General features: G+C 42.3%; 1 protein-coding gene across 3 annotated transcripts in view; it reads left to right on the top strand.

The window, feature by feature from the left end:
* The window catches only part of TRIM44 (tripartite motif containing 44), a 231,817-nt gene that overhangs the window by 168,038 nt on the left and 36,387 nt on the right, over positions 1-27,392 (top strand). For 2 of the 3 annotated variants that reach the window (XM_043971822.1, XM_043971820.1), the window contains 2 exons: positions 9,342-9,474; positions 20,504-24,627. In XM_043971822.1, coding sequence (XP_043827757.1) covers positions 9,342-9,429 — 88 coding nt within the window. In that variant the 3' untranslated portion in view covers positions 9,430-9,474; positions 20,504-24,627. Of the gene's footprint in view, positions 1-9,341; positions 9,475-20,503; positions 24,628-27,392 lie in introns of those variants that run through there. The other variant, XM_043971821.1, reaches the window with a different exon arrangement.

Below are 27,392 nucleotides of genomic sequence, written 5' to 3'. Positions count from 1 at the left end.
AAGAACTGTGTGAAAAAGGGGTGTAGCAGGAACTAGTGGGAGGAGGCATCTTCGAGATGTCAGATGACAAAGAAGAAAGATGAGGGAGCTCTCGGCGAAAGGCTTCAGTTTTGGAGAGTGAAGTATAAGTCGAGGTCTAAATGGATGGGAACCAAGGTGGTGCTGTGGGAGGCTTAAGAAGAGATGAGAAGTTTTGGAATCACCACTTTGAAGAGTGGGAGAGTGAATTGATTAGGAAGGATTAGAATGATTGCTTGCTGCTACGAGGACGCAGTTGAGATTAGATAATGAAAGTATGTAGTAGACCCAGTCAATTTGCCTTCAGGATTTCTGCTCGGTGGTATGTGATTATGAGTGAAGGTTAAAAATGGTGACAGTAATTCAGGACTGGGGTTTGGCTAGGTATGATTGGTCAAGAAAGCAAGAAACTTAAGAGCAGAAGATATTGAGAGTTTAACTGCCCTACTAAGTGATTGAGATAAGGAAGCAGAGACAGCATAGTTAGTCCAGGGGTGACAGCCAGGGAAAGAACTGAGGGGGATGAAGGAAGTAGAGGGAATAGTAAAGAAGGTTTAGGGGGCCATGAAGTGTAAGAACAATGTAATGATAAATGATTATGATCAGATAAAAGAATGTTGGACTTCACAAAAATGGAAGTGGATCATTTCTGGATGATTTGAACTCAGGTCCTCCTGAATCCAGGGCCAATATTCTATCCACTGCTCCACCTAGCTGGCCTCCTGAAATGGCTTTCTTACGGTCACAAAGACCAGAACAGGTTCTGAAGCATGGACCACCACCTCTTATTTGGGTCCCCCATAGGCACCTCGATTCTAGCCTTATGTTTGGCATTGGTCCCAATTCCTAGCCCCCTCGTTAACCACTTTCCAGACCTCTGTAGGAAACCTCATTTTAAGGGGAAGAGACAGCTCACCTCCCTAACCACCGGAGAGGTGAGGTGAGTGTAGAAATGCTTTCTCCTGTCCCCAGAATCCAGGAAGCTGGTTTGTCTGAAGTGCTGGCTCGCCACCCTAGTTTTCTTCCCTTGAGTACACTTGCAGGGCAGTGCATGGGGGTGGCTTGTTGGTTAGGGCCCTAGAAAAGCCTCTAATCGGAGCATCTCACAGCTGGATATGCAGCTCAGCAGGCTGCCATGTGAGCAGCTGTTTTATAGGGAAACCAGATGAGAAAATCTACTCATAGAGATGAATGGATTCTGCAAGGGTGCTCTTTGGGGGAGAACGAGGGGAGGGAGAATGAGGCTGCTGCTGCTTTATCGTGGTTGATTTGTTGGGGAAATATGTTACCATTTCAGGGACAGGTATGTTTTTCTTGCTCGTTGGTACCAGCAGCAGCTTGATCTAACCTCATTACCAACGAGGTGTCATCATTTAGAACAATAGCTACTCTCAGGTGTCTCATTTCCATCAACACCCCGTGCCTGTGTCAATAAGGTGGGTGGGTGTCTAACTGGTCATTATCAGGCAGAGACGGTTTGGAAATAAATGATTTGTGTTCACCTGCAGAGTCAACATGGTACAGGGGGAAGAGCACTAGACACAAGTCAGAAGACCTGAGTTCAAATCCCAGCCCTGTTCTTATAGGAGCATTGATGATTTGGAAAGAGGGTACCCCAGGGGGAAGGTTACCTAGTTCAACTCCTTTCTTTTTCAGCTGAGAAAGCTGAGACTTAATGAAGTTCAATTCCTTCTCTTCCAAAGCTATCCAGCTCTTAAGTAGGAGAGCCAGAATTTGAAGCCTAACTCCAAATTAAGTTTTCTTACAGCTAGTTATACCCACTGTGTCCTTACCAACTAACTGACAAGTCACTCCACCTCCATTTCTTCAATTGTAAAATGATTAGATAACCTCTAGATGTCCTTTACAACCCTGAAATCCTATAATACAAAGACCACCATAATTCTCAGGGAGCGAGAAAATGGTTTCCATTTTCCTAGACCAGGGATGAGGGTACACAACAGACATCATTCACTGCTCTAGTGAGCACGGATCATAGATATAAATACATTTATCTATATTTAGGATATATGCATCCCACTTGTCAAGGGTATTATATTGGAAATTCCTTTGATATATGAGTTGGACTCAGTGGCTCCCGGGGTCCTTTCCAACTCAATTCTGTGGTTCTGCCCAAAGTCATATAGAGTCAAGATCTGAACCCATGTCCTCTGCCATAGCCAGCTCTCTTTCCACTGCTCTGTGCTGGAGAAGGAATGTAGGAGTGCATTCTACCAAAGGGTGGTTGCCCCTCTGTGGGAAAGCTTCTCTCACGCGGGCAGGGCATCCTACCCGATGGTGTTTGTGCTGGTGAATTCCATTCTTTGCAAAGGATGGGGTAGCATGGTAGTGAGTAGGGCCTTCATTCAAGGTCACAGTGGGACTTGAAGTTCCTGGAACTGGTTCGATGGTGCAGAATAAGGCCACCATTCATGTTGCGATTAGAGATAAGTGTCTAAGGCAGGGTTATTTATTGTCTGCTCCTCTCCCTCCCTCCCCCTCTGCTAACTACCAAGATAGAACAGCAGAGGCAACAGGAAATTTGAAGTCCAGCATTTTATTAAATCTTCTCTGTGTGATTTCTGTGGAAGGGAAATGGCTTCAGAGAGATTGAGTTTCCATTATTCACATGCCAAGACAAGATGAGGAAACTGGGTCGAGGAAGATTTTCTGAACTTGCTGAAAAAGGGGAAAGTAAAAGGCTAGAGCGATTCCCCGCCCCCCCCCACTCCTGAAAGCCCAGAGGGTGTTGGGCAGATCTGCCCCGAGGCTGTGGGAAAGACTCCTGCACTCCCTTTCAGCCTTGGCCCCATTGGATATGGATGGGGGGTTCACCCCAAATGCTGCTGCTTCAGGGAGACCCAAAGTAAAGAGGGAAAGGCAAAATTGACTTCTCTCATGTCATTTTCATTTGAAACTCAGCGGGAAACCTAGCTTCATTTTCACATTCATTTTCTCTTTTCTCTCTCTCTTTTTTTTTTTTACTTTGCACATTCAATTTATTTTACTTAAATTTTTTTCATTTACATCTTTTCTTTTTACATCACCTTCATTCCCCGACATATCTTTCCTCTATCATGACCCAAAGAACCATCCCTTTTAACAAAAAAACAAACAAAAATCTCCTAAGAGACAAAAGAAAGCAATTTGGCTAAACTAATCAACACACATTAATCAAGTCTTAAGTCTAACAGTATATACAGTGTTGCACATCCATAATCCCCCTTCCCATTTCAAAGAAGGGAAGGAGATGCATTCTTACATCTCTACTTTGCAACTAACTGTGGTCATATAATTCATTTGGAAATAAAAGCAGTACACCCCACACACACCCCTTAAGAGTCTTGAAAAATTGCAATATTCTGTGTCTAGCTGTGCTGGTAAAAGGGCATCAGGGACCAGGTGGGACCTTCCTATATCATCCATCTGGCCTATTACTTCCACTCAAATAAGGTTGCTTTGCCGGTCACTGCCAGGGCATGCTTGCAAGCCATCCAGTCTTCTGTGGAAACAGGCAGCCATCACCACCCTGGGGGCGGGGGAAGCAAAAAGGACAGATGTCCAGTGAGCCATACTCTGCATGGGGGATGATCATGGCATGGGGGAGGGATGAAGCACCATGTTGGAGATGGGCTCAGTGAATGGTCCAGGGTTATCTTGAATTCCAAATGAAACAGTTGTGAGGCATGAAGTCCACAGTGCCATTGGGAACCTTCCCAGGCCCAGCCCAAGGATCATGAGATTTCAAACTAGAAGGGTCAATCCCAGCTCTGCCGTGGGATCTTGGGCAAGTTATCTTACCTGTCAGGGACTCAGTTTCCTCATCATGAAGATGTCACGTAAAATGTCTTTTCAAGTACCTTTTAGCTCTAAATTGATGATTTTAGGATCAAATCCAACCCATTTATTTTACAGCTGAGTAAACTGAGGCCCAGAAATGAGAAACAATGTGCCTACAGTTATATAGACGGTTAAAAGAAGAGACAGGATTTGAACACTGTCCTTATGATGTAAAACCCATTATTTGTTGTCTGTACAGAAATGTAGCCCAAGAGAACAAGATGCTACTAGGTGAAGTCAATCTGAGTCAGCAATACAGGATTCTCTCCTGGTTGTCCCTTTCCTCTTGATATGAAGGAAGAGGTGAACTGTGGCTAGGGACAGACTTTTTGGGGAATAATCAGTTAATAAACATTTATTAAACCCCTTCTGTGTTCTAGGCACCGTGTAAAGAGCTAGGATACAGAGAAGCAAAAGACAGTCCCTGACCTTGAGGACCTCAGAGTCTTAGGAAGTCAGAGGTAGAGATGAGGAGAGAGAGAACCCCAGGACAGGCAAGGAAAATACCAGGAGTCAAGAGGTAGTGTCTTGTTCGAGAAATAGCAAGGAAGCCAGTGCCGCTAGATCAGAGCAGACATGGGAGGGGGGTAGATGGAGGAAGGGGAAATGTAAGCTATAAGAAGACTAGAAAATTGGGGGAGAGGAACATATGAAGGATAAAACGTGGTGGTGATCCTGGATTGGATGAGTACAGAGACAGTCAACAAAGGTCTTGAAACAGTGGCTTGGAGAGAGGTGTTAAATCAGTGGGTCACTCAATTATCAAGCATTGATTAGGCTCCTATGTGCCAGGCACTGTGCTAGATGCTGGGGCTGCAAATACAAATAATGAAATAATTCTTTATCTCAAAGAGCATGTATTCTTTTTTTCTTTTCTTTTCTTTTCTTTTTTTTTTTAGTGAGGCAATTGGGGTTCTTGCTCAGGGTCACACAGCTAGTTAAGTGTTAAGTGTCTGAGGCCGGATTTGAACTCAGGTACTCCTGACTCCAGGGCCGGTACTCTATCCACTGCGCCACCTAGCTGCCCCCAAGAGCATGTATTCTAATGAAGGAAATAACAAGTCCATATGTAAATCTATATAGACTAAATGTAAAGGGAACAAATCCAAGGTTGTACAGAGAGAGGTTGGGGGGTAGAGACCAGGAAAAGCTTCATGGAGGAGAAGAGTTCTTTTAGCCTTTTTGGTTTCAGGTGCTTCTTGGGCAGTCTCTGAAAGCCTGTGAGTCCCTTCTTAGTTTTTAAATGGATAAAATACATAGTATTGCAAAGGAAACCCATTAGGTTGAAAGACACTTTATCAAAATATTTGAAAAAAACAAATTCCCAGATTCCCAAGTTAAGGAGCCCTGATGTTGAAGGTGATGCTTGGAGCTGAGTCGTGAAGGAAGAGAGAATTCTCTAAGGCAGTGGTGAGGAGGGAGGGCATTATAGGCAGAGGGAGTACAGGAAGAGTAAAGTCACAGAGTCAGGAGATGGAATATCATTGGGAAGGAAAAAAGAGAAAGCCAATTTAGCTGGACCACAGAGGTTAGGAAGGAGAGCAAAGTTCGATGAGATTCTGAAAGTGAAAGAGAGCCCCTGGGGGACGATAAGTATGTATAGGTAAAAGTCAAGGGGGGGAACACTTGAAAATGAAGTAAATTTTATGAAAAGTTAAAACATTAGAGCTGGGAGAATTTTAGTGATTACCTCATTCTGGAGTTCTTAACCTGAAATATGTGATATCTATACCTACCTACATATGTGTATTTTATATGTATATATATATACATATTTGATAACTACTTTAACATAATTGGCTTCATTTATAATCCCATATATTTTATTTTATGCATTTAAAAACATTCTGGGAGCAGCTAGGTGGCGCAGTGGATAGAGCACCGGCCCTGGAGTCAGGAGTACCTGAGTTCAAATCCGGCCTCAGACATTTAACACTTACTAGCTGTGTGACCCTGGGCAAGTCACTTAACCCCAGTTGCCTCACTAAAAAAAAACCAAAAAACCCAAAACAAACAAACAAAAAAAACATTCTGAGAAGAACAGTTTCCTCAGACTGTTTAAAGTCTGTTGAAACAAATAACATAATATGAGGTTAAGAACCTTGATCTGATCTAACAGTCCCTATATCCATTTTTACAGATATAGAAACTGAGGCTCATTCCCTGCTGCTTCCCCTAGGCTCCTTTTCTATCAGTCATCTGCTCTGTCTTATAGATCTTCAATCTTTGCCTGTTCTTCCCATCTCCCTCCAAACATATCTAGGTCTCCCCCGTCTGAAAAAAAAGCTTTCTCTTGGTACTTCTGTCCCTTGCAGTGACTATCCTGTCTCCCTCTTCCCCATTCACTACAAAACTTGAAAAAAAATTGCCTACTCCCCATGCCTTAAATTCTTCAACCCCTTGTGGACTGGACTGCCTTCCACCCAACCTATCCCCGTGAAAAAGTCAACAGTCCCTATATCCAATGGCTTTTTTCCCCTGTTCTTCATCCTGCTTGATCTCATTGACCCCTCCCTCACCAACACTCTCCTTTCTTGGCTTTAGAGATGTCACATTGTTCTCATCTTGCCCCAACCTCTCTGAACATTCTTCTGTCTCCTCCACTGACTCCTCATGCCTATCTTGACCCATTAATGAGAGGCTTCCTCTAATTATCCTCAGCCCCTCTTTGTCTTCTCTTTTCATGTGTTCTCCTTTCAAGTCCCAGTTATTTCCATGCCTTCAGCTATCACTTCTGTGCCACTGGTTTCCAAATTTACACCTGCTCCACCTCAAAGTTGCCATGCCTAAAACCAAGCTAATCATCTTTCCTCCTAACCCTGCTTTTTTGTATTTGGCACCACTGTTCTCTCTGGGTGGCATACTGAAGGATTTGTTGTTGTTTCGTTTGTTTTGCTTTTGGAAGCAGTGGAGGTTAAGTGACTTGCCCAAGGTTATGTAGCTAGTGTCTAAAGTTGGATTTGAACTCAGGTCCTCCTGACTCTAGGACTGTTGCTCTATCCACTGCACCATCTAGCTGCCCTGTTATTGTTGTTGTTGTTGTTACTCTTTCCCTCTCCCAGACGTTATCTAATCAGTCTCCAAATCCTGTTGATTCTACTACCTCTTCTGACTTAATTTCTTTGTCTCAGCCACCACTCACCCGTAGGTACTTATTTCTTTTATTAAAAAGTAAGTACCCTGAGGGTAGGTGATATTTTTTCTTTTATATTTGTTAACACCCAGCAAAGCACCATGCTTGGCAAACACCAAGTCCTTAAAATAGCCCTTTTTCATTCATTCAATTCCTTTTGCTACCCTTCATAACTCAGTCCCTTCGACTGGATTAGACTCCTAATAAGTCCTCTCACTTTCCCTTACACCTCTCCAGTATTCCTTCCAAAATCATCTTCCTCATGTCACTCTGCTCAGATCTCCCATAACTCCCTACTGTCTCCTGTGTACAATTTAAGCTTACTTGGCAGCTGTCCAAGGACCTGCACAATCTGGGACTGCCCTACTTTCCATCCCCATCTCATATTATTCCCCAAGCTGCCCTCTGAGCATTGGTCAACTAAATAGTTCTCTGCTCTTCGAATGTGTCTCTAGGCTTTTGTTACCTATGCCAAGAATGCCCCCATTTCCTTGTTCACCCAGTCAATCTCTAGCCACAACTCAAGAAAGCCGCTTTCTTCATGAAGTCCTCCCATCTACTTCCACCTGTGACTTTGCCTCATCCTTTGTTTCCTCCTTCTCTAACATTCATTAGACAAACATTTATTTAGCACGTACTGTATACAGAACCTTGTGTTTGGGGAAAGATTAGAGAATTGTATCTTACAGTTACCTCTTTGTGTCTCATTCCCCTCTTCTAGACCTGTCGGACAGAAACTGTGTCATGGTTAAACTGTGTATCTCTTTGTGGCACCTACCTTGCAGGGCTGTTGTGAGGAGCAAATAAGAATAGTTGTAAAGTGCCTAACACAATGCCTGGCACATATTAAGCTCTGTATAAATGCTTATTCCCTCCTTCCCTCCCCCAATTCCTAACAAAGTGCTATAGACAGAGTAAGCACTTAATATATGTTTAAGATATAAATGGAGGGCAGCTAGATGGTGCAGTGGTTAAAGTGCTGGCCCTGGATTCAGGAGGACCTGAGTTCAAATCCGGCCTCAGACACTTGAAACTTACCAGCTGTGTGACCCTGGGCAAGTCACTTAACCCCCATTGCCCTGCCAAAAAAAACCCCAAAACAAACAATCAAACAAACAAAAAAGATATAAATGTATACACGTGTGTGTGTGTGTGTGTGTGTATGTGTGTGTAATCTCATTTGAGCTTCACAACAACCCTGTACTGGGTATTATTATTCCCATTTTATAAGATGAGGAAGCTGAGGGTCAGAATGGTGAACTGGTTTGCTTTGGGGTATAGCTAGTGAATGTCAGAGATGAGAGAAGAGCCCAGATCTTCTGGATTCCCAAATGCAGTGCTCTGCCCACTCTACTCCACTGCCACTAATTGGCTAACAGGGCATAAACAAAGGTCATGAATGCTTAGATGTCTGCCCCGCTCTACTCCATAAGACATTCAAGGGTTCCAAGTGTATCATTTGAAGTTTTTATTTCAAATGATGATCCAGCACCACCCCCCTGGGGTGTCAGACATGACTCTGCTCTGGAATGTTCTTACCTATGACCCTTCCAGATCATTTTGAGGTCATCCTGATACTTCTCTAGTTCTGATGCGTAGAGGAATCCATCGTGGTTCCTGTCTCCTAGGACTCTGGGAGGAGATGAAGGTGATACTCATACCTTAATTCAAAGAATATTAAATCTTTTTTGTTTTTCAGCCTTATCAGGACCTCTCCTTGACTTCTCTGTCTTCCTGAGTTGAATAATCATTTTACAGCATTAATTAAATATTGAATTAATTAATAACCAAGGACTGAGAGGGGGCAGGAAAGGCACCCTTGTCCAATTAAGTTGTGTCATACTCTTTTTCAAAAATCTATTGAACTAATAGAGGCCAGAAGGTGGGCCACCTTTTTCATTAACTAGCCCTCAGCAACATCTTTAAGGAGAGCAAAGGGGGACAATACTGGGGCAGACACTTTGCTGTGAGAGGTAGAGAAGCATAGTGAAGAGAGTGTCCGACCTTGAGGTTAGAAAGACCTGGACTCAAATCTAGGCTTCGGTGTTGGCCATAAGTAACACTTTATCCTCGGTTTCTTCATCTGTGATATGAGGATGGTAATCTCCAAAGTGACCTCACCTAGTTATTTTGAGAACGAAACATGCTAACTTGTTTAAAGTATTTCATAAACATTACTATCATCATCATGGTTCCTTATTGCCCTTATTACTGTGGCTTTCAACATCTGTAATGCAATGTCCCTCTGCAGGCAGAATGTTCTTTGCTCACAACTACTTTCCTAGGATAGGTTCTAGGTTCTGGGTTCTAGGTCTTACAACTGATCACCATTTCCTTTGTTCTCTGCCAGACGAAATCCTTTCCCGGCTATCCCTCCAAACCGAGGGTCTCATAGATACGATGATGATGACCCTTCATCAGCCAACGGGCCCTTCTGAGAGGTGGAAGCCATTGTTTTGCTGGATGGAAGAGTGCCTCGTCAGGTATTCACAACAACACACACATGTATCCATTCCCATTGTTCTAACTGTAAAAAGGTAGATTGCAGTAGATAGAGCACAAGGCCCAGAGTCAGGAAGATCTGAGTTCCAATCCAGCCTCAGACACTTACTAGCTGTGTGATCTGGGCAAGTCACTTCACTTTTACCTTAAGTTTACCTCAGTTCCTTCATCTGTAAAATGGAGATAATAATAACACCTGCCTCTCAGGATCAAATGAGGTAATAATTATAAAACTCAGCACAGTGCCTGGTACATGGTTAAGTACTATGTAGATATTATTATTATTATTGTTGTTGTTATTATTTTCACTGTGCCTGGCACATAGTAGGTGCTCTATAAATTTTAGTTATTATGATTACTATTATTTTAAAAGTCTATTCTAAAGTCAACGTTACATTTGCCTCTTTACTCTTTCTACTCAATGTTTTTATGTCTATAACCTGGAACTAAATAGGAGAACCTTTTTTTTTTTTTTTTGGTGAGTCAATTTGGGTTAAGTGACTTGCCCAGGGTCACACAGCTAGTAAGTGTCAAGTGTCTGAGGCTGGACTTGAACTCAGGTCCTCCTGAATCCAGGGCCAGTGCTCTATTGACTGTACCACCTAGCTGCCCCAGAACCATTTTTAAAAAATGAAACTTTTTTCTCCCTCACATCTCCCTTCGTTGAAAAGAAAAAGAGAGACAAGGCCCTTGTAGCAAATATGCATAGGAATTAGGCCTTAGTTCATTAAGCCTCTGTTGGCTCTAGGACCCTAAGACTGAGGACTGGAAGAGCCTGTAGAGTTCAATCTACCATGCAGTCAACCCACCAGCATTGAGTAAGTATCTGCTCTGTGCTAAGAAAGACATAAATGAAACAATCCCTACCCTCAAGAAGCTTACATTCTATCAGGGGAAACAACAGTTCATCTAAAAGTATATTTTAAAACATATACAAAATGAATGGGAGCAGAGAGGCCCAGAGAAGACACACCAAAAAGGCAAATGTAAATATTTGCTCTGCGTGGTCCCAGAGGACAAGAGCATTGGCTAGGCTATGTTCTACCCATGTAGGAGCAAATGCTTCTGAATTTGAAGTGGTGAATTTAGCTTTGATTTTAAATTAAACATTCTCATAATTAGAACAACCCTAAGGTGAAATGTACTGGAAGCAGTAGGTTCCCCTTCATCTGAAGTCTTTAAGCAAAAGATGGATGACTGCTTGGCAGGTGCGCCATATTGAACTATTGAGTCATTACAAAGCCCCACTGGGAGTGGCTGGTTAGGACTTGAACCTGACCTCAGACTCCAAACACTGCCTTCTATCCACCCCCACCCCCCACCACTAATCTGGCTCATTCACACTCAGAGATAAGGGAATTGCCATATAATTAAGTGACGTTCTTTTTGTCAGGCTATCAAAAGTCATTCATTGGTCAATCTCAGAGTAATCCTCAGATATCATGGTTCTCTGTCTCATCAGTCAATCCATAAGCATTTATTAAATGCCTTTTGTGTACAGCTCATTGTACTTGGTGGAAAATGGGGACCCAAGGTTTAGATAAGGCACATTCTCTGCCCTCAGGGGGCTCATGTGGGAGTGAGCCTAGCATTGGCTTCTCTAGCTGTTGACCTGGAGAAGGACTGGAGATAAATGGAGTGAGCTACATGGGTATTGCTCCTTGGTTGAACAGCAATAATATATCTAGCAATTATATAGCACTTTAAAATCTGCAAAGCATTTTATATCAATTATCTCATTTGATTCTTGAAACTACCTTATGAGGTAGGCATTGTTATGATCCCCATTTTACAGATGAAGAAACTGAGGTTAAGTAACATGCCCAGAGTCACACAAGTAGTCAGTGTCTGATGTAGTTTGAACTCAGGTCTTCCTGACTCCAAATCCAGCACTCTAGCCAATAAGCCATCTAAGCTGAATGAAGGACTTCACGGCTTTATTCATCTATTCAATAAATATTTTATAATCTCTAAGGCATAAGAGATACAGGAATAAATGAAGCATATTTTCTGTTTTCATAGAGTTTGCAATGTGAGAAGGAGTGACTGGACATGTAATCAGATGACTTTAATACAAATAGAGTTGGATAAGTGTTTTGACATCAGATAAGCAAAAATCACTTCTTGGGGTAGAGGATTCAGGAAGGGAGATAGCTTGATGTAGACAAGATGGATGGCAAAGTCACAGGATTTTCAGAGTTAGAAGGAATGTCAGAGGTCTGGTGAAGGGAAATCTGCTGCCTCCCAAGTCAAATCAACAAGCATTAATATACCAAATTTTGTGCCTTTAAACTCTGGGGATACAACAAAGTAGAAACAAGAAACAAGAATGAAAGCCACTCACAATCCCTATTGGTTTGATTACACTAAAGGTTTTTTTTTTCCCCCAAGACTCCACATGAAAAACAAAACAAAACCTTTAGACCACAAATGGTCCCTCATCTCAAAATTTGCTTTATTTGTTTTTGGTTTTGTTTTGTTTTGTTTTGCAAGGCAATTGGGGTTAAGCGACTTGCCCAGGGTCACACAGCTAGTCAGTGTCAATTATCTGAGGCCAGATTTGAACTCAGGTATTCCTGAATCCAGGGCTGGTGCTCTATCTACTGTGCCACCTAGCTGCCCCATCAAAATTTACTTTAAAGATATGTTATTCTATAGGTATACGTACCACTCCTTAATAGATGACTTGCCATGGTATAGCTATAAATATGTGTGTATACATAAATATATACATAACATATGGATATAGACTACATGTGTGTTGTAATATATATATACACATAAATATGCACTATGTATTCATATCCATACACCCAAGGAGCTCATGGGCTACTAGCAAAGTAGCGCATTTTCCTTTAACATTGTTCTTATTGTAAGAAAGCTTATCCTAAAATCACAGCTAAATTTGCTTCTTCACACCTTCCACTCATGGTTGTTGTCTCTGTCCCCTGGGACCAGATAGAAGAAGTGGAACCATCTTTATGAAACTTTAATTGTTTTTTCAATGAGTGAATATTCATTTTCTGTCCTCTCCTCCCCACACTGAAAAGAAAGAAGAAAAACAGAACCTTCCTAACAAATACGAAGAAACAAACAAAACAAATTGATCGCTCTCCAAAAGTTTGAGGGCCCCTAACATGATTTTCCTCACCTTGAGTCTTCTCTTCTCCAGACTAAATACTTCCAGTTCCTTCAAACACTCCTTTATATTGCATGAACTTGAGATGTGTTACCATCCTGGCAGCCTTCTTCTGGAACCTTTTCAGCTTATCGATGCCCTTTATGAAAATAAACAGGGCAGCTAGGTGGTGCAGTGGATAGAGCACCGGCCCTGGATTCAGGAGGACCTGAGTTCAAATCTGACCTCAGACACTTAATAGCTGTGTGATCTTGGGCAAGTTACATAATACGTGCTTGTGGACTGATGGGCTGACCATCCCCCTCCCCCATTATTATTCACACACTTTCCCCCCAAAAGACCTTTGAATTCCATCTAAACTCATCCCCATGACAGATGCTGCTGGGATGTCTCTATCCAAATCACTCATAAGAAGACACTCCCAGAATTTCTGGTTCACTATTGGGCATATTGTGACTAAAAATCAGGGGTAATTGGAAGGGACTCTTGAGAATAGCAGCAAAATGGGGAAATGAATGAAAGCCATTGATAAAAATCACAGAATTTGAGAGTTGGAAGAGATCTCAGGGGCCACTGAATCCAGCCCATACATGAAATGATGCCCCCCAAAACATATCAAACAAATGGTTAGCCATTCCTTGGGGCACGATCAGGAGGATATGAGAGGAGAGAATAAGGCTGAATGAGTTCAAATATCTGTTGGCCTAGAAGAGCAGGGGAAATATTTAGCTCAGTCTGGGAGCTGTAATGAGAGAAGTCCCCAGACCAAGATAAGGGGGGCTGGGATTGCTGTCTTCCAATATTTGCACTGCTTTCATGTACAAGAGAGCTGAAATTAATTATTTGTAGCCCCGGAGGGAGATGGATTTTGCCTCCATGTGAGACAGGGCTTGGCTACAATTAGGACTCACTTATTATATAGCAGGCTGCCCATGAGGTAGTGTTTTCCTCATCCCTAGGGCAAGGTTGGATTAAATGGTCTCTAAAGGTTCTTTCCAACTTAAGGCTGATTCTATGCATCAAAATAAGCTATACCTCTGGAGAACAGACCAGGAGACCAGGCCAGTCTCTTCAGGGACAGAGAAACAGAAGAACCTCTTTGTAGCAACTTCATCTTAGTTTCTTTCCTTTATATAATGGGAGGGTTGGACCAAATAATCTCTAAGGTCCTTTCCAATGTTCTGAGCTTCTTTTCTTTTCTTTTTTCTTTTTTATTTGCAGGGAAGTGAGGGTTAAGTGACTTGCCCAGGGTCACACAGCTAGTAAGTGTCAAGTGTCTGAGACCAGATTTTACCTCAGGTCCTCTTGAATCCAGGGCCGGTGCTTTATCTACTGTTCCACCTAACTGCCCCCTGAGCTTCTTTTTCTTTGTTCAAAGGATTTTTCTAGCATTTACATTTTATGTTCTATCTTCTGATGTCTCTTCCTCTTCTGACATTGTGATCTAAGGTCCATTCCAGCTCTTACCTTCTGTGTTCCATGCTCTCAGGTCCCTTCTAGCTTTAACATTTTATTTTCTATGTTCTAAGGTCCCTTCTAGCTCTAAAATTCTGTGTTCCATGTTCTAAGGTTCCTTCTAGAGCTGACATTTTATCTTCTATGTTCTAGGGTCCCTTTCAGCTCTAATATTTATGTTCTATGTTCTAAGCTTCCTTCTAGTGCTGACATTTTATGTTCTATGTTCTAAGGTTCCTTCTAGCTCTACCATTCTGTGTTCCATGTTCTAACGTCCCTTCTAGATTGGGCATTCTGTCTTCTGCATTCTAAGGTCTCTTCTGTTTCTCACAATCTGCACTCCATATTCTAAGTTCTGTTCCAGTGATGATGCTTCTGCTCTAAGGTCCCTTCTTGCTCTCACATTTCATAGTACTACGAGTTAGTTGGCTGCCCTAAAGAAATGAACCCAAAGTTTGGGCAAAGGGCCTCGTGAGACTTCATGGACCATATATTTTCAGTGCCATTTGAATCTCCTCCCCCGCTTGGTGTAGTACAAATGAAACAAGAACAATAATGTCTTGATGAGGGTTTAATACCAAGTGGGAGGATAGGGCCCCAGTTCAAGCTTAGCCAAGCTCCTGGTGGGAAATTTTTACAAAAGACACTCTGTTCCCTTTGGGACAGAGGCCACCAAAGAATGTAGTTCATCTGTTAATGACTTTTTTTTCCAGGATCCAGACCTTCCCAACATGCTTTGGGATGTTACATTGCGGTTTTCTTGGGCAGGCCGTTTGGGGGATGGGCATGAGAAGGGGGGAGTTCAGGGCTGCAGACTGGCTTTCTCTGCATGGTCTGGTGAGCACCAGGGCATTAGCTCTCTCTGGTGCCTAGGACACACTTGTCTTAATTTATGGACCTCATTTCAAGCCTTTATTCCCTTTGGCCAAAGAGCTGGAAATCTGCTCCCCGTGACATTTTCCCTAAACTCTTTCCCAATTGGGTGCAAAAGAGCACAGATTTTTCTATAGAGATAGATAGTTCTTTACGAAATGAAAATTTCTGGTTCACAGCCAGGGGCAAGACAGTCCCCCAGACATTCTTATTCCTTCCATCCCTCCCCACCTCTGCCAAAGGAGGAGATTTTTGACCTCACAGCTAAGCCGACCAGCCAGGCTGCTTCCAGAGCTGAAAAAGGTCCTCCTAAACTCCAAGGACTATGACCCTAAGGGCAAAGATAAAGGAAGCTTTTCTCCTAGATTTACTATTGGCCTAGATGAGTGCCGAGTAGCCTCTAATATTGTCCAAGTTCTGATTCAAGTTCTTAGGGAAGAGATGCCCACAAGCAGTGTCAGCAAATGTACAGAACCATGGGATTTTAGAGCTGAGAGAGACTTTCCACATCATCTAATCTAATCCTCCTTCCCCAACCGAGGCCATGGATGAAAAGTGCTGGGCAGGAAGTCAAGTGAAAGCCTAGTTCCAGCCCTTATTAGCTGGACAAGATACTTCACCTCTCTGAAGTTTCCCCATTTGTAGATATGTACCTCTCTAAGTATGAGTCTCCTCATCTATAAAATAAGGATAATATATTTCCCCTCTCTCCTCTCTCTCTCTCTCTCTCTCTCTCTCTCTCTCTCTCTCTCTCTCTCTCTCATTTTCTTCTCCTGTAAAATAAGTTTCAATGTAGCAGCTGGAGGTAACCCTGTTACACATGGGTTCTATGAGAAAAACCATCCCAGGTACAAGTTACCCAGTGGGTCTACATCCCCTGAAAACCATAGCTCATGAGCCCCCATTAGTGTCTTTACTTTTATAGTCAGCCTGTGGAAGCAATTACTTCAAAGTAAATGCATTAAATAAAACAGCATAGTATGAGAAGTAGCCATAAACATTTCCCTCACAAATCTGGGGCACACTCCCCCACAAATGCATATACTGTTCATTGGAAGACTGGACATGCCTAACATGTCTGAAAAGACAGTAATCTAAGAGATGCATGTGGCCAAGGCATATGTAGAGAAAAAATGTTCCCTTCCATATTCTCCCTTGCTATCACTCTGTTTCGCTGTCTCTTGTCTCTGTCTCTCTTCCCCTTGGTTTTTTCTCTGACTCCTCAAAATCCTTTGGATCTCCTGTGCAGATGAACCTGAGCCAGGGAAGGAAGCTGGGAAAGATCCAAAACCAAAAACTAAAGCCAAGTGGAGTCTCCACCTCAGTCCCCTTTGCTCCAAATTCAGATTATGTGGGCAGCCAAATGATATAGTAGATAGAATGCTGGGCCGGGAATCAGGAAGACCCAAGTTCAAATCTGACCTCAAACACTTATTAGCTGTGTGACTCTGGACAAGTCACTCACTTTCCCTCAGCTTCAGTTTCTTCATTTGTAAAATGAGGAGTTTGGGCCTGACTTCTATTGTCCCCTCTTTCTCTACATCTGAGATCTAAATATCTTCTGGAACTCTCTGCCAAAAGAAGAGTAGCTAATCATTGTATACCATCATAAGTTGAGAACTTGAAGTTACCATCATTTGACAAATGAGTGGGCAGGAATGTTACTGGACCAAGGACACAGAGGAATTAAGTAGCAGAGCTAATTTCTAGGCCCTCCAACTTTAAGTAGAGCAGGCTTTCTATTTGCCTTAATGATAATTTCATCCTTCAAAATGTAGGAGGGAACAAGGAAAAATTTTATTCTGGATATGGTTCTCACCAAGGGGGAGAAACTGGTTGTTGGTAGTGGGAATGATGGAAACATTTTGGGGAAATGAGCATTCCATATTAGAATTTTTGATAGAGGAGAGGAAAACTGAGATTATAGTTTGACATGTGTACACCCAAAATTTAGGGAGAAGTGTTCCCAAGGGTTCAGGGAGAAGGATACCAGGATCCCAGAAGCAAAAAAGATGTAGGGAAGTTAGCTCAGAAGGGATTAGGAGATCTCAAGAATGAAATTATGAAATTCTGAATATGCAAAGAAACAAGTCAGATGAGGAGGAAGAGGGAAATTGCCTAAAGAGACTGACAGGTTGACATGGGGAACTCACCAAATCAACTGAGAGTTAAATGACATGTACAGAAAGTGGAAGCAAGGGCAGGTGATAGAAGGTAGATACAAAATTGAGGCATTTCCCTGTATAATATTAGCATTATGAATCCTTCAGTGCAGAAGAGACCCAAGGGGTCAAAGAATGGGATCAGAAGTCCAGATTCAGGGCTAGAACACAGGCAAATGAGGAAAGCTAATGTCAACAAAGACTAAGTGATCATGTGGACAGATCAAGAGACCCAAATTCAAATCCAGTCTCAGACTCTTACTGGTTGTGTGACCCTGGCCATGTCATTCAATCTCTGACTGCCTCAGTTTCTTCATCTGTAAAATGGGGGAAATAATAGTACCTATCTTGCAGGGTTGCTATGAGAACCAAAAAAGAAACACTTTAAAGCTTGATAGAAATACTAGTTATCATTATCACCACCACCACTATTACCAGTTTTGTTCCTGAATTCTCAATACCTAGGATAGTGCCTGGAACATAGTAGGCATCTGAAAAATGCATGTCGATGGATCATTTCTTTATTAAAGAAGTTAGGCAGTGGGATGTAAAAAATTTAATTCACCTGTAAAAACCACATTTATCTTGTAAGGAAAACTATAATGCCTTTGCAGCATTTTGTACTACTCAGTATTTGCCTAAGGATTTACTGGCAATGTGGTCTTGCTAGTAATAAAGGATGAGTGTAAGGAATCCCCTTCTGCCCCTGATTCTACTCAAATCACCATCTCTGTTCAAAGAAGAAAAATTATGTCAGAGAATAACAGGGTAGGAGCGGGCAGTCTGATTCATTTCAGGGAACAATGGGAGAGTCCTTTGTTTGTAGGGCTGGTCTCAGGCATCAGTGAAGGTCTCAGAATCTCAAGGCTTAAGAGGATTCAGGTTCAGTAGTTGAAACTTTCTCTTTGTGCCCATCACCAGAGATGACAAGCCACACCAGTTTAACGTGATGGCCCCCTCCCCACGTCTGGTCTGGGGAGGGTGACAGAAAAAAGGAAAGCATTTTGGTCACAGGGGAGGAGAAGGCACAGCAGATGGAAGAGAACAACTGATCTGGGGCTGCCTGATGAAGCTTTGCTTTTCACCTCTTCCTTCTACTACAGGAATAGTGAGCTCTCCATCATGAGAGGTCTTAAAGTGAAGGCTGAATGCTTTAGAGGAAGTTCTTCATCTGGTACAGGTTGCACTAGATGACCTCTAAGTCAGGAAGACCTGGATCAAATCCAGCCTCAATCACTCCCTAGCTCTGTGACCCAGGCCAAGTCACTTAATTGCTGCCTGCCTCAGTTTCCTCATCTGTAAAATGGGAATAATAATAATACCTACCTCACGGAGTTGTAAGGATCAAATAAGAAACCTTAAAGCATGATGCAAAATGCTAGTTGTCATCATCATCATTTCAGTCATTTTTTTAGTCATGTCCAACTCTTTGCAGCCATATTTAGTTAGGATTTTCTTGGCAAAGATACTGGAGTGGTTTGCCATTTCCTTCTCCAGCTCATTTTACAGGTGAATAAACTAAGGCAAACAAGGTTAAGTGACTTGGCCAGGGACTCACACAACTAGTAAATGTCTGAAGCTGGATTTGGACTCAGATCTTCCTAACTGCAGGCCAGGCACTCTATCCACTGCACCACCTAGCTGCCGATGATGGTAATGATAATTCTGTGATTCCATCTATCATCTTGGCAGTCCCTTCACTGGGGATCAAGGTGTGGGTGGATAGCTGCTACCACACTGATCATTTGGTGTCCTCAATACTTTATCTGGGATTTTTGATCCCCAAAGGTGCTAATAGGGGTGTAAGGGAAAGAGCCCTGGGTTTACATTTAGAGAATCTCTTGGTTGATTGAGACCATAAAGTATTATATACTAACAGGCAGTCACCTAGTCTTTGTTTGAAGACCTCAAGTAAAGAGCGAACCTATGACCACCTAAGACAGCCCCTTTCTCATATGGATTAAAATCCATTCAGAAAGCATTCACTGAGCAACCTACTATGTGCAAAGCACCTTGAATACAAAGACAAATAGCTCTGGTAGTTAAAAGTCTTGGGGATCCCTGCCAGTATCAAGCCTCTTCCTACTCTTCCCCCACTATTCATGGTTTTACCCTCCACAACAAATGGAATTTGGGGATGCATGAAGTTGCCTTTAAATATTCAAAGGGTAGTCACATGGGATAGAATTTAGACTTACTCTTTTTGGTCCTATGCGGTGGAACTGTGGGAGAAGAGTGAAAAAAGGTCCATGTAGGCTTGTTGCCAAGAAAACCTTCCTAAACATTAGAATTGTTCAAGAATAAAATGGCTGCCTTGGAAGGTAGATGGGAGAGAGGCAGGGGGCTCATTGGTGACCCAAAGACCACTTGTTGGGTATGTTATATTGGGGACTCTTTTTGAGGAGTGGATTGGACTAGGTGTCCCCTGAAGGTCCTCCCAATTCTGACTATCTATTGTCTCTAAAATCCCTTTCAGCTCCCAAATCCTACAATCTCAAAGCTTCTCTGACTCCCAGCATTCCAATGACCAAACCAGTCATAATTTGAAATTGTTCTCCAATGGCTACTCCTGGGCCCAAGTGAAATGAAGTGGAATCTTGACCCAGTTTCAAGTGGAAAATGTCTGTGTAACATTAAAGAGGCCATTGGTCCTTTATATGCCATTATTACTAGGGGAAAGAATGGCTCTAGACTCCACTGAGGCCAGACTACTTCAGGATGGGGAGAGGAGGAGGAGTAGAGGGAGGGCGTTTATTGTTTTTGCCTTTCTAGACTCCTTTAGAAGAAGAGAAAATAGTGAAAGCTCCCCCTATTATTCTCCTGTTGTCATTCTTGTTACTACTCTAGGAATGGACGATTTTAGCCTAGAGTGAAGGTCATCCCTCATCATGGTAACCAGTCATTCTTTCTGCAAAACTTCAAGAAAAAGAGACCGAGAGACAGAGTCAGACAGATGGTCCAAGAAAGAAAAAAGAGAGAGGAAGGAACAGGGAAAGAAAATAAAGAAAGAAGAAAAGAGAAAGAGAGAAGGGAAGGAAAGAAAGAAGGAAAGAAAAAAGGAAGGAAGAGAAGGAAGGAATGAATGAAAAAAGGAAGGAAATAAGGAAGGAAGGAAAGAAAAAAGGAAGGGAGGAAAGGAAAGAAGGATGGAAGAATGAAGAGATAGAGGAAGGAAGGAAAGGAAAAAGAAGGAAAAGGAGGAAAGAAGGAAGGAGGTAAGGAAGCAAAGGAGAAAGAAATAGAAACAAAGGAAGGGAGAAAGAAAAGGAGGAAAGAGGAAGGAAGGAAAGAAAGAAAGAAGGAAGAGAAAGAAAAGGAAAAGATAATCATCTCAAGCTCCCCACACTGACACTTAAATATATCCTCTTTTTTGCTTCCTAGGAAAACCCCTCTCCACCCAGCCTGCTAAGCAGAAAAACATACAGGAGAAGAGAAAAAAATGAATGCCTACTTGTTTGTGGCAGCAGCAACACAAAGTCGTCCGTTCTTCATGTGTATGTGAATGCGTGTGTGTTTTCACCCTCCTACTTCTCCATGAACTTTCCAACAACAGCTGTGTCCAAAGCCCCCAGGTCACAGACATGCATCTCCCCCAGGACTGTGGTCTTCTGTCTGCCATGTGCCTCCCAGTTCTGTCATAGTGGGCGTTAGAAGCAGTTCTATGCCAGGACCAGGGTAGAATGGTCCTTTGTGAAATCCCTCAATTGTGAAGTCCCTGCAAGTTAGCAGTGACACAGGGAAGGCTCTTCCATAGAAGAGTAAAGAACTCAGTAGAATCCAGAGCTATCAGGCTTGGGCAGGGTGACTCTTTTGAACCTACCTGCCAACAACCGGAAAACCTACTTTAATCTTATTTCATCTTGACAAAGTTGGAAACAGTAATGGAGCCCTTTCGTTGATGCTGGTGCTTTGAAAGGGTGTGGCCATTAATTAAGATGGATACCTTTTCTGTAAAGGAAAGAAAAAGCCATGTGAGCCTGAGAAATACAAAGGTATTTTTCATTGCTGGGGTCGCCCAGGACTTCAGTTTCTTCATTCAGTACTGGGAGATTAACCCTTGACTTTAAAGATGAAAGTTTGCTTCAGTTAATTGACATGCTAATTGCTCAAGTCTTCAAGGTCATCTAACAAGGGTTCCTAGCACCATAAGGTCAAAGCCTGGTTTCTCTTTTGGAATTCTGTGGGTTCCCATGTTATTCAAGCCACATTAAAGGCCAGGGTATCTCGTGGTAGCTTTGACGTGGGTTTCTGGTCTCCTTGTTTTAAAATGCAGTGAGATCCTCGTATCCAAGGGATGCATTGAGTTGATCTTCATCCCAAGTTTATGCTTTTCTGATATCTCCTAACTCCTAGAAGATAATCCATCCTTTCTAGCCCTCTATACCTAGAAACCTCTAAGTTATTTCCAGCACCCTGGCCTTTTTCAAGTCATGGAAAATGACAGACAACCACTAAAGGACCAGAAGGGGGTTTCTTTACCTACCCTTGTCTGCAAGCTCACCTTCCTTTGCAAGCTTTGGTTTTGGGGATACAGCACCTCCAAGTCTCCTTTTGACACACACCCCAAGCCACAACCAAAAGCAAAAGCCTGATCCCTGAGGATGGAAGCCCATCAATGCCTGCTTGATGGCTTCCCACCTGGTGACATCTTTAGCTCAATGATCTTCTGATCTGGGGGTGGGCTGGGAGGCCTTAGTGTGTGGGTGGGCAATAGTTTACTATGACTGGTACCCAGTAATGAAAATGGGACTTGTTTTCTCTTGGAATTCTGATTTTTGCTGTTGAATCTTGTGTGTGGTGTGAAATTATTTCTCTGTGGAAGGTTCCAGACCAACATCTCCAACATCTTCCCCAATGCAGGGTTGTTACTAGGGTGGGAGCAAAACGGTCTCTGCCTCAAAGCAGCACATTTAAAGGACGTCCTGTATCTTGATGTACTTTGATTGCCTCAGCACTATAGAAAAAATAACAGTACTAGAGAGCATTTATTAAGCACCTACTATTTGTCAGGCACTATGCTGAGTGCTTTACAGTTATACCATTTGATCCTCACACCAAGGAGATGCTACTATTCCCATTTTACAAATGAGGAAACTGAGGCAGATAGAGATTTTTAAATGGCTTGCCCAGAGTCACACAGCTAGGAAGCATCTGAGGCTAGATTTAAACTCAAGTCTTCCTGACTTCAGGCCTAGTGCTTTGTCCACTGTAGCTACTACAACAGAATTTACTCAGTAAGCAGGAATAATAGGATATTATCAGATGACCCAGGATGAGTTCCTCCCTCACCCTTCCTTACCAATCTAGAAATTGTTATTAAGGGCAGCTAGGTGGCACAGTGGATAAAGCACTAGCCCTGAATTCAGGAGGACCTGAGTTCAAATCCGGCCTCAGACATTTGAAACTTACTAGCTGTGTGACCCTGAGCAAGTCACTTAACCCTCATTGACCCGTTTTAAAAGAAAAAGAGAAAAAGAAAAAGAAATTGTTATTAAGTGCCTACTATGTGTCGGTCATTGTGTGCTGGTCATTGTGCTACACACTGGGAACCCAACAGCAGAAATGAAGCAAATTATCTCCAGCCCTAAAGGATGTCATATTCTCTCCAATCCAGCAGCCTCACACCAGTGTCCTGAGGGCTCTGCCTCCCAAAACAGAAGAATGTCTCCCCCCAGCTCAGCCGAGGGCACAAATCATGCTGCTAATTCAGAGAACACAGATTCCTAGATATAGTTTGGTCTCCTCCACTCACCACCACCACCACCACCACCTCCATCTCTTCAATGCCATCCTGCGCCCCAGTAGGAGCCATGTCATAGGAAAAAGCAAACAGGCTTTAGATGCTTCAGCAAGACCTTGTTTCCTCATCTACAATCTGCTTATAAGTACCTAAGCCCCCCTGAACTGTCAATTGCCCTTCGGTTTGGAGAGAAGGATGACGCTGGTATTTTATCGATCAGACTCCATCCTACTGCTTGTACCAAGGACAGCTATCCTAACAGAACTGCTTTCAAAGGTTATTGCTTCAGAGCAGACTAGATGCTTCTGAGGAGTTATTAGGTTTATAGTATAGAGCCTGGCTCTGCTTTCTTTTCTCAATCATGACTTCCGCCATGTCCCCTTAAAATAGTAACTCTGTCCTTGTGATGGGCAAATTCTCAAGGCCTCCAATAGGGCATAAGAGCTGATTTTTTTTTTTAAAGTTTGCAACCTGAATCATGATTTTGGAAATCCGGGAGTTTATGAGATGGTTATAACCAAGAATATAAAAATATACTGCAACTTGTCCAAATAAATTATCATATCTCAATAATGCACAGGGGAAAGCACTTTAGCTTTTTCTTAAGAAGGATTTAAAATTTGCTTTATGGCCTCTTGCTGTCCATAGTGCCTGATAAAACTTTAACCGGGGAATCTTTAAACCCACAGCAATGGTTTTTGCCCAGGCCTCATCCGTGTCTGTCTAGCACAGACATCAGCCTGGAGCCGTGTCCATTTCCCCAAAAAACCCGATACTAACTTTTGCCAAACTATAGGGTGACCTCTTAGCCCTTGAACAGAAGAGTGACGTGGCTCCCATCCTCCTCTAGGACCATGCTGGTTCTCAATTAGGTCCTGATTGGCCACAGGCCCCCCAGGTCTATGAGAGAGTCCCCTAGGAGGATTCATCAGAGGAAGTGGGTAATGTCTCCATGATGAATTGGGTGCTGATTACAGTGCATGACTGCCATTGAAATGTTTTATTTTGGAAGGAAGGCTAGGGAAGGTTCATCATGTGATTGATTTAATTAATTCAGACTCAAGCCCAAGGAGTTCTGGGAAACAGACTTGTTATCAGCAAAATTCAGGAATTCTCTCCATGGGGCTCATTGAGAAAATAGAAAAAAATACTGAAGGTGAAAAAAGGGAGAATAGAATGACCTCTGGAGATGTCAGTTTGGATTGAAAAGTCCACAATTAGCAAAGCTGCAAGCCCACCCCCGAAATTAGAGGGAGTCTGAAATGTCAAAATATTAATATTTTACTGTTGGTCCCCACCCTCCCCCCCAAAAAAACCCCATCACCTTCACAATGAAACATTATTTATATCCTCACAGTGGTCAATGAATTATAGAAATGATGGTTGTTGGTTTTTTCTACTTGGGAACAACATGAATTAGTCTCCAATTATGTTCAGAGCCTTGTGTTCAGAACTGGAGAAGATGGAAGGGAACACCCATTTATTAAGCATATACCACATACCAGGCACTGGGCTAAGCACTTTACAAATATCTCATTTGATACAAAGTTTAGATAATACAGGGCCCCTGCCCTCAAGGAATTTATAGTCTAGGTCGGGCTATTGGAGAACCTAATAGAAAGCCATAATTGCAGCTGGAAGTGACAGCCAGGATGGAAAAGATAATTGGCTTCCCCACTCGCCACCCTGGGCCAATACGAGCCCATTCCATTTGCCATGAGGAAAATTTCAGATATAGGTTCAAATCCCAAATCTCATACTATATATATATACACGCACACATACACACATATGTGTACATGTGATACATATGTACACATATACACATGTACTCATGTATACATATACTCATATATACATAAACACATATATGTACATTATATATATGTGTGTGTATATATATATGTGAGGATAGATTGATTGATAGATAGATAGATAGATAGATAGATAGATAGATAGATAGATAGATAGACAGATAGATAGACAGATATTTGAAATCCCTTTGAAAATTACAAAATGCCATACATGCGCAAGATTTTTTCACTTTTAAAAGCTGCCAGCAATGATGGATCACTGCCGTACTAGTGAGAAATGAGAAATATCCCAGAATCTTGTGCTCTACAGGATTTATCTGCTAAATAAGGGGGTTGGACTAATAGCTTCTTAGTTTCTTTCCAGCCCTAAATCTATTATTCTCTGATCAAAGAGTATTTATGAAGCAGGCCACATATGGAAAAATATATCAGCCATTAAAGCAAATAAAGTACCAACACCTCACCCTACACTGGGCAGTGTCAACAAGTTCCATTTTGAATGGGAGCTGTCAAATGCAAACAAGAAATAAACAAAACACAGAAGACAAAGAAAGTTATGACGGACTCAGAAAGCCCCAGTCTGGAGCAGAAGGTAAGCCTTTAATACAAGGTGGATCAAATCTCATCCCTGTGAGTGCTTGGTGAGGACTATATGCAGTCCTTGCACATGCATTTCCATAGACCATCCATAGATGATCTGCCCAATGTGTCCGATGTCTTCTCCTGATGGTTCTCCCCCACCCCAGTATTTTAAGGACAATGGCATGAATCATGGATAATTGTGTAACACCTATTCTGCTTTTCTATTTTTCACTTCCATTAGATGCCCAACCCACCCACCTCCTTTTCCATTCACACATGACTTTGATGATATCTTTTTTGGCCATGTTTTTGTGCTTGTGTCATCATTGGTAATTTGCCTTAGCCTACAACATTTCTACTACCATAGTTCTTTTCATTGCCCTTGGGTTTTCAGTAGTCCATAACCTTCAGAGATCATGTTGTCTCATAATACCCAGAGATATAGCATAACTAGAGCAATCTTAGTAGGAAAAAGGTACTCTCAGACAACAGGGAACAATTTGAGATCATCAATAACATTGACACAGTCTAAAGGTGATCCAGTTCCCTCTCCTCCTCCTGGTCAACTCAGCCCAGTTCATTTCCTATAGTCAATGACTAGAGCCATAACAAAGATGGCGCCACCAGGGTTTTACTTCAAAGTAGTATATTTAGAAGACACCAGCAGAATTCTTAAGTCACAGCTCCTCCTCTACCAAACACTACTCCCTTAGTGGTAGCAAATGCAGCCTCCCTTTCTTCCCAGTTGTACTTTACTCTCCCTTCATCAACTTAAAAGATTTCAAATGTCCTGGAATGCCAGCTATATCATGAGTAGCAGACCACTCTCCCTACTCTCCCCCACCCCAACCCCAGTATTTCTGCCCCAGCTACAAAAATGACTAGTTAGTTAGAGCTTCATCAATGTCCATCCAAAATAGATGTACTGTTGGACTACCCCCAAAGGTTCCTTATCTCAACTGTATAGTGCAATCTGGGCAAAATAAAAGCAACCAACAAGCATTTATTAAGTATCAACTATGTGCCAAGAATTGTACTCTGGAGATACAAATAATTTACAAACGAAGTCACTCCCATATTTCAACAGTGGCAAAAACAACCCACTGAGCCCATGCTAGAACTGATCTAATATGGTGACAGTAGATTTCAAATCTTTCCTAACATTCCAACCAGCCAAAAGAAAAATTAGCAGTGGAAAGCACTGCTCTAGTCCTTCTGGGGGCTAGGATTGCCAAGGGTGGTATTTTTGTAGTCACTTTTCTCTCCTTATCCATTTCCTGTCTTTATTCAGCCCTCTGGATGAAACAAGGGAATCCCCCATCTTTCCAGGAAGTATAATATTTGAGTTAATGTTTCCCTATGTCACCCTCATCCTTTAAATTATTTGATAATGATAAATTAAGCACTTCCCCAAAGACATTTGAGTTGGGCCTCCCTGCACATTTGGAAATCAATAAAACTATTACTGAAAAGATCATTTATCTTTGAGAGTTGCACACAGAGGAAGCAAGTAGGTGTAAATATTCGTTATTATCTGCATGTGTCACTGGAAATGCTTTGAGTTGATGCTTTTAACAGTTGCTGGATATGGGATTCTCGACTCTTCCTGAGTTGACTTAAATACCTTTGCACTGGGAGATATTGGAAAAATAACTTTGCAAAAGTAAACTTTTTCATTTTTGGACTAAGTGTTTGTCCTTCAATAAAGATTTCTTTTAAAGCTTCCCTCAGAGTGGAGTTGACATTGGGACCTTAAGGATTCTGAGAGTGCTAGTATCCCCCACCTCAGACTGATGGACTTTGAACTTTGGGCTGATAATGGGATTCACATCAGTCATCCAAGGGCCAGCCTAACTGAGTTGGAGAAACTCATCACTAGGATGGCTAGACATTGATGGATTGTATTTATTTATTCATTTTGCTTTAAAGACTCTATGACAACAATACGCATGGAAAATTGTGGGCTGAGTTGCAGAAGAGTATGACCTTTGTCACCAGAAGGAATATCCACAATGATGGATGCCTTTATGAAGCCCAAGTATGAAGCTTTCACAGCAAAGACTAACATGGTCCCCACCCCCACAGAGCACAGGAGAACGGTCCAGTGGAAAGAGCACTGGATTTAAAATCAGAG

The sequence above is a fragment of the Dromiciops gliroides genome, chromosome 6 (genome assembly GCF_019393635.1).
Source record: "Dromiciops gliroides isolate mDroGli1 chromosome 6, mDroGli1.pri, whole genome shotgun sequence".
Lineage (NCBI taxonomy): Eukaryota > Metazoa > Chordata > Mammalia > Microbiotheria > Microbiotheriidae > Dromiciops > Dromiciops gliroides.
The sequence above is the reverse complement of the archived record's forward strand: the minus strand, read 5'-3'. Positions and strand labels throughout refer to the sequence as shown.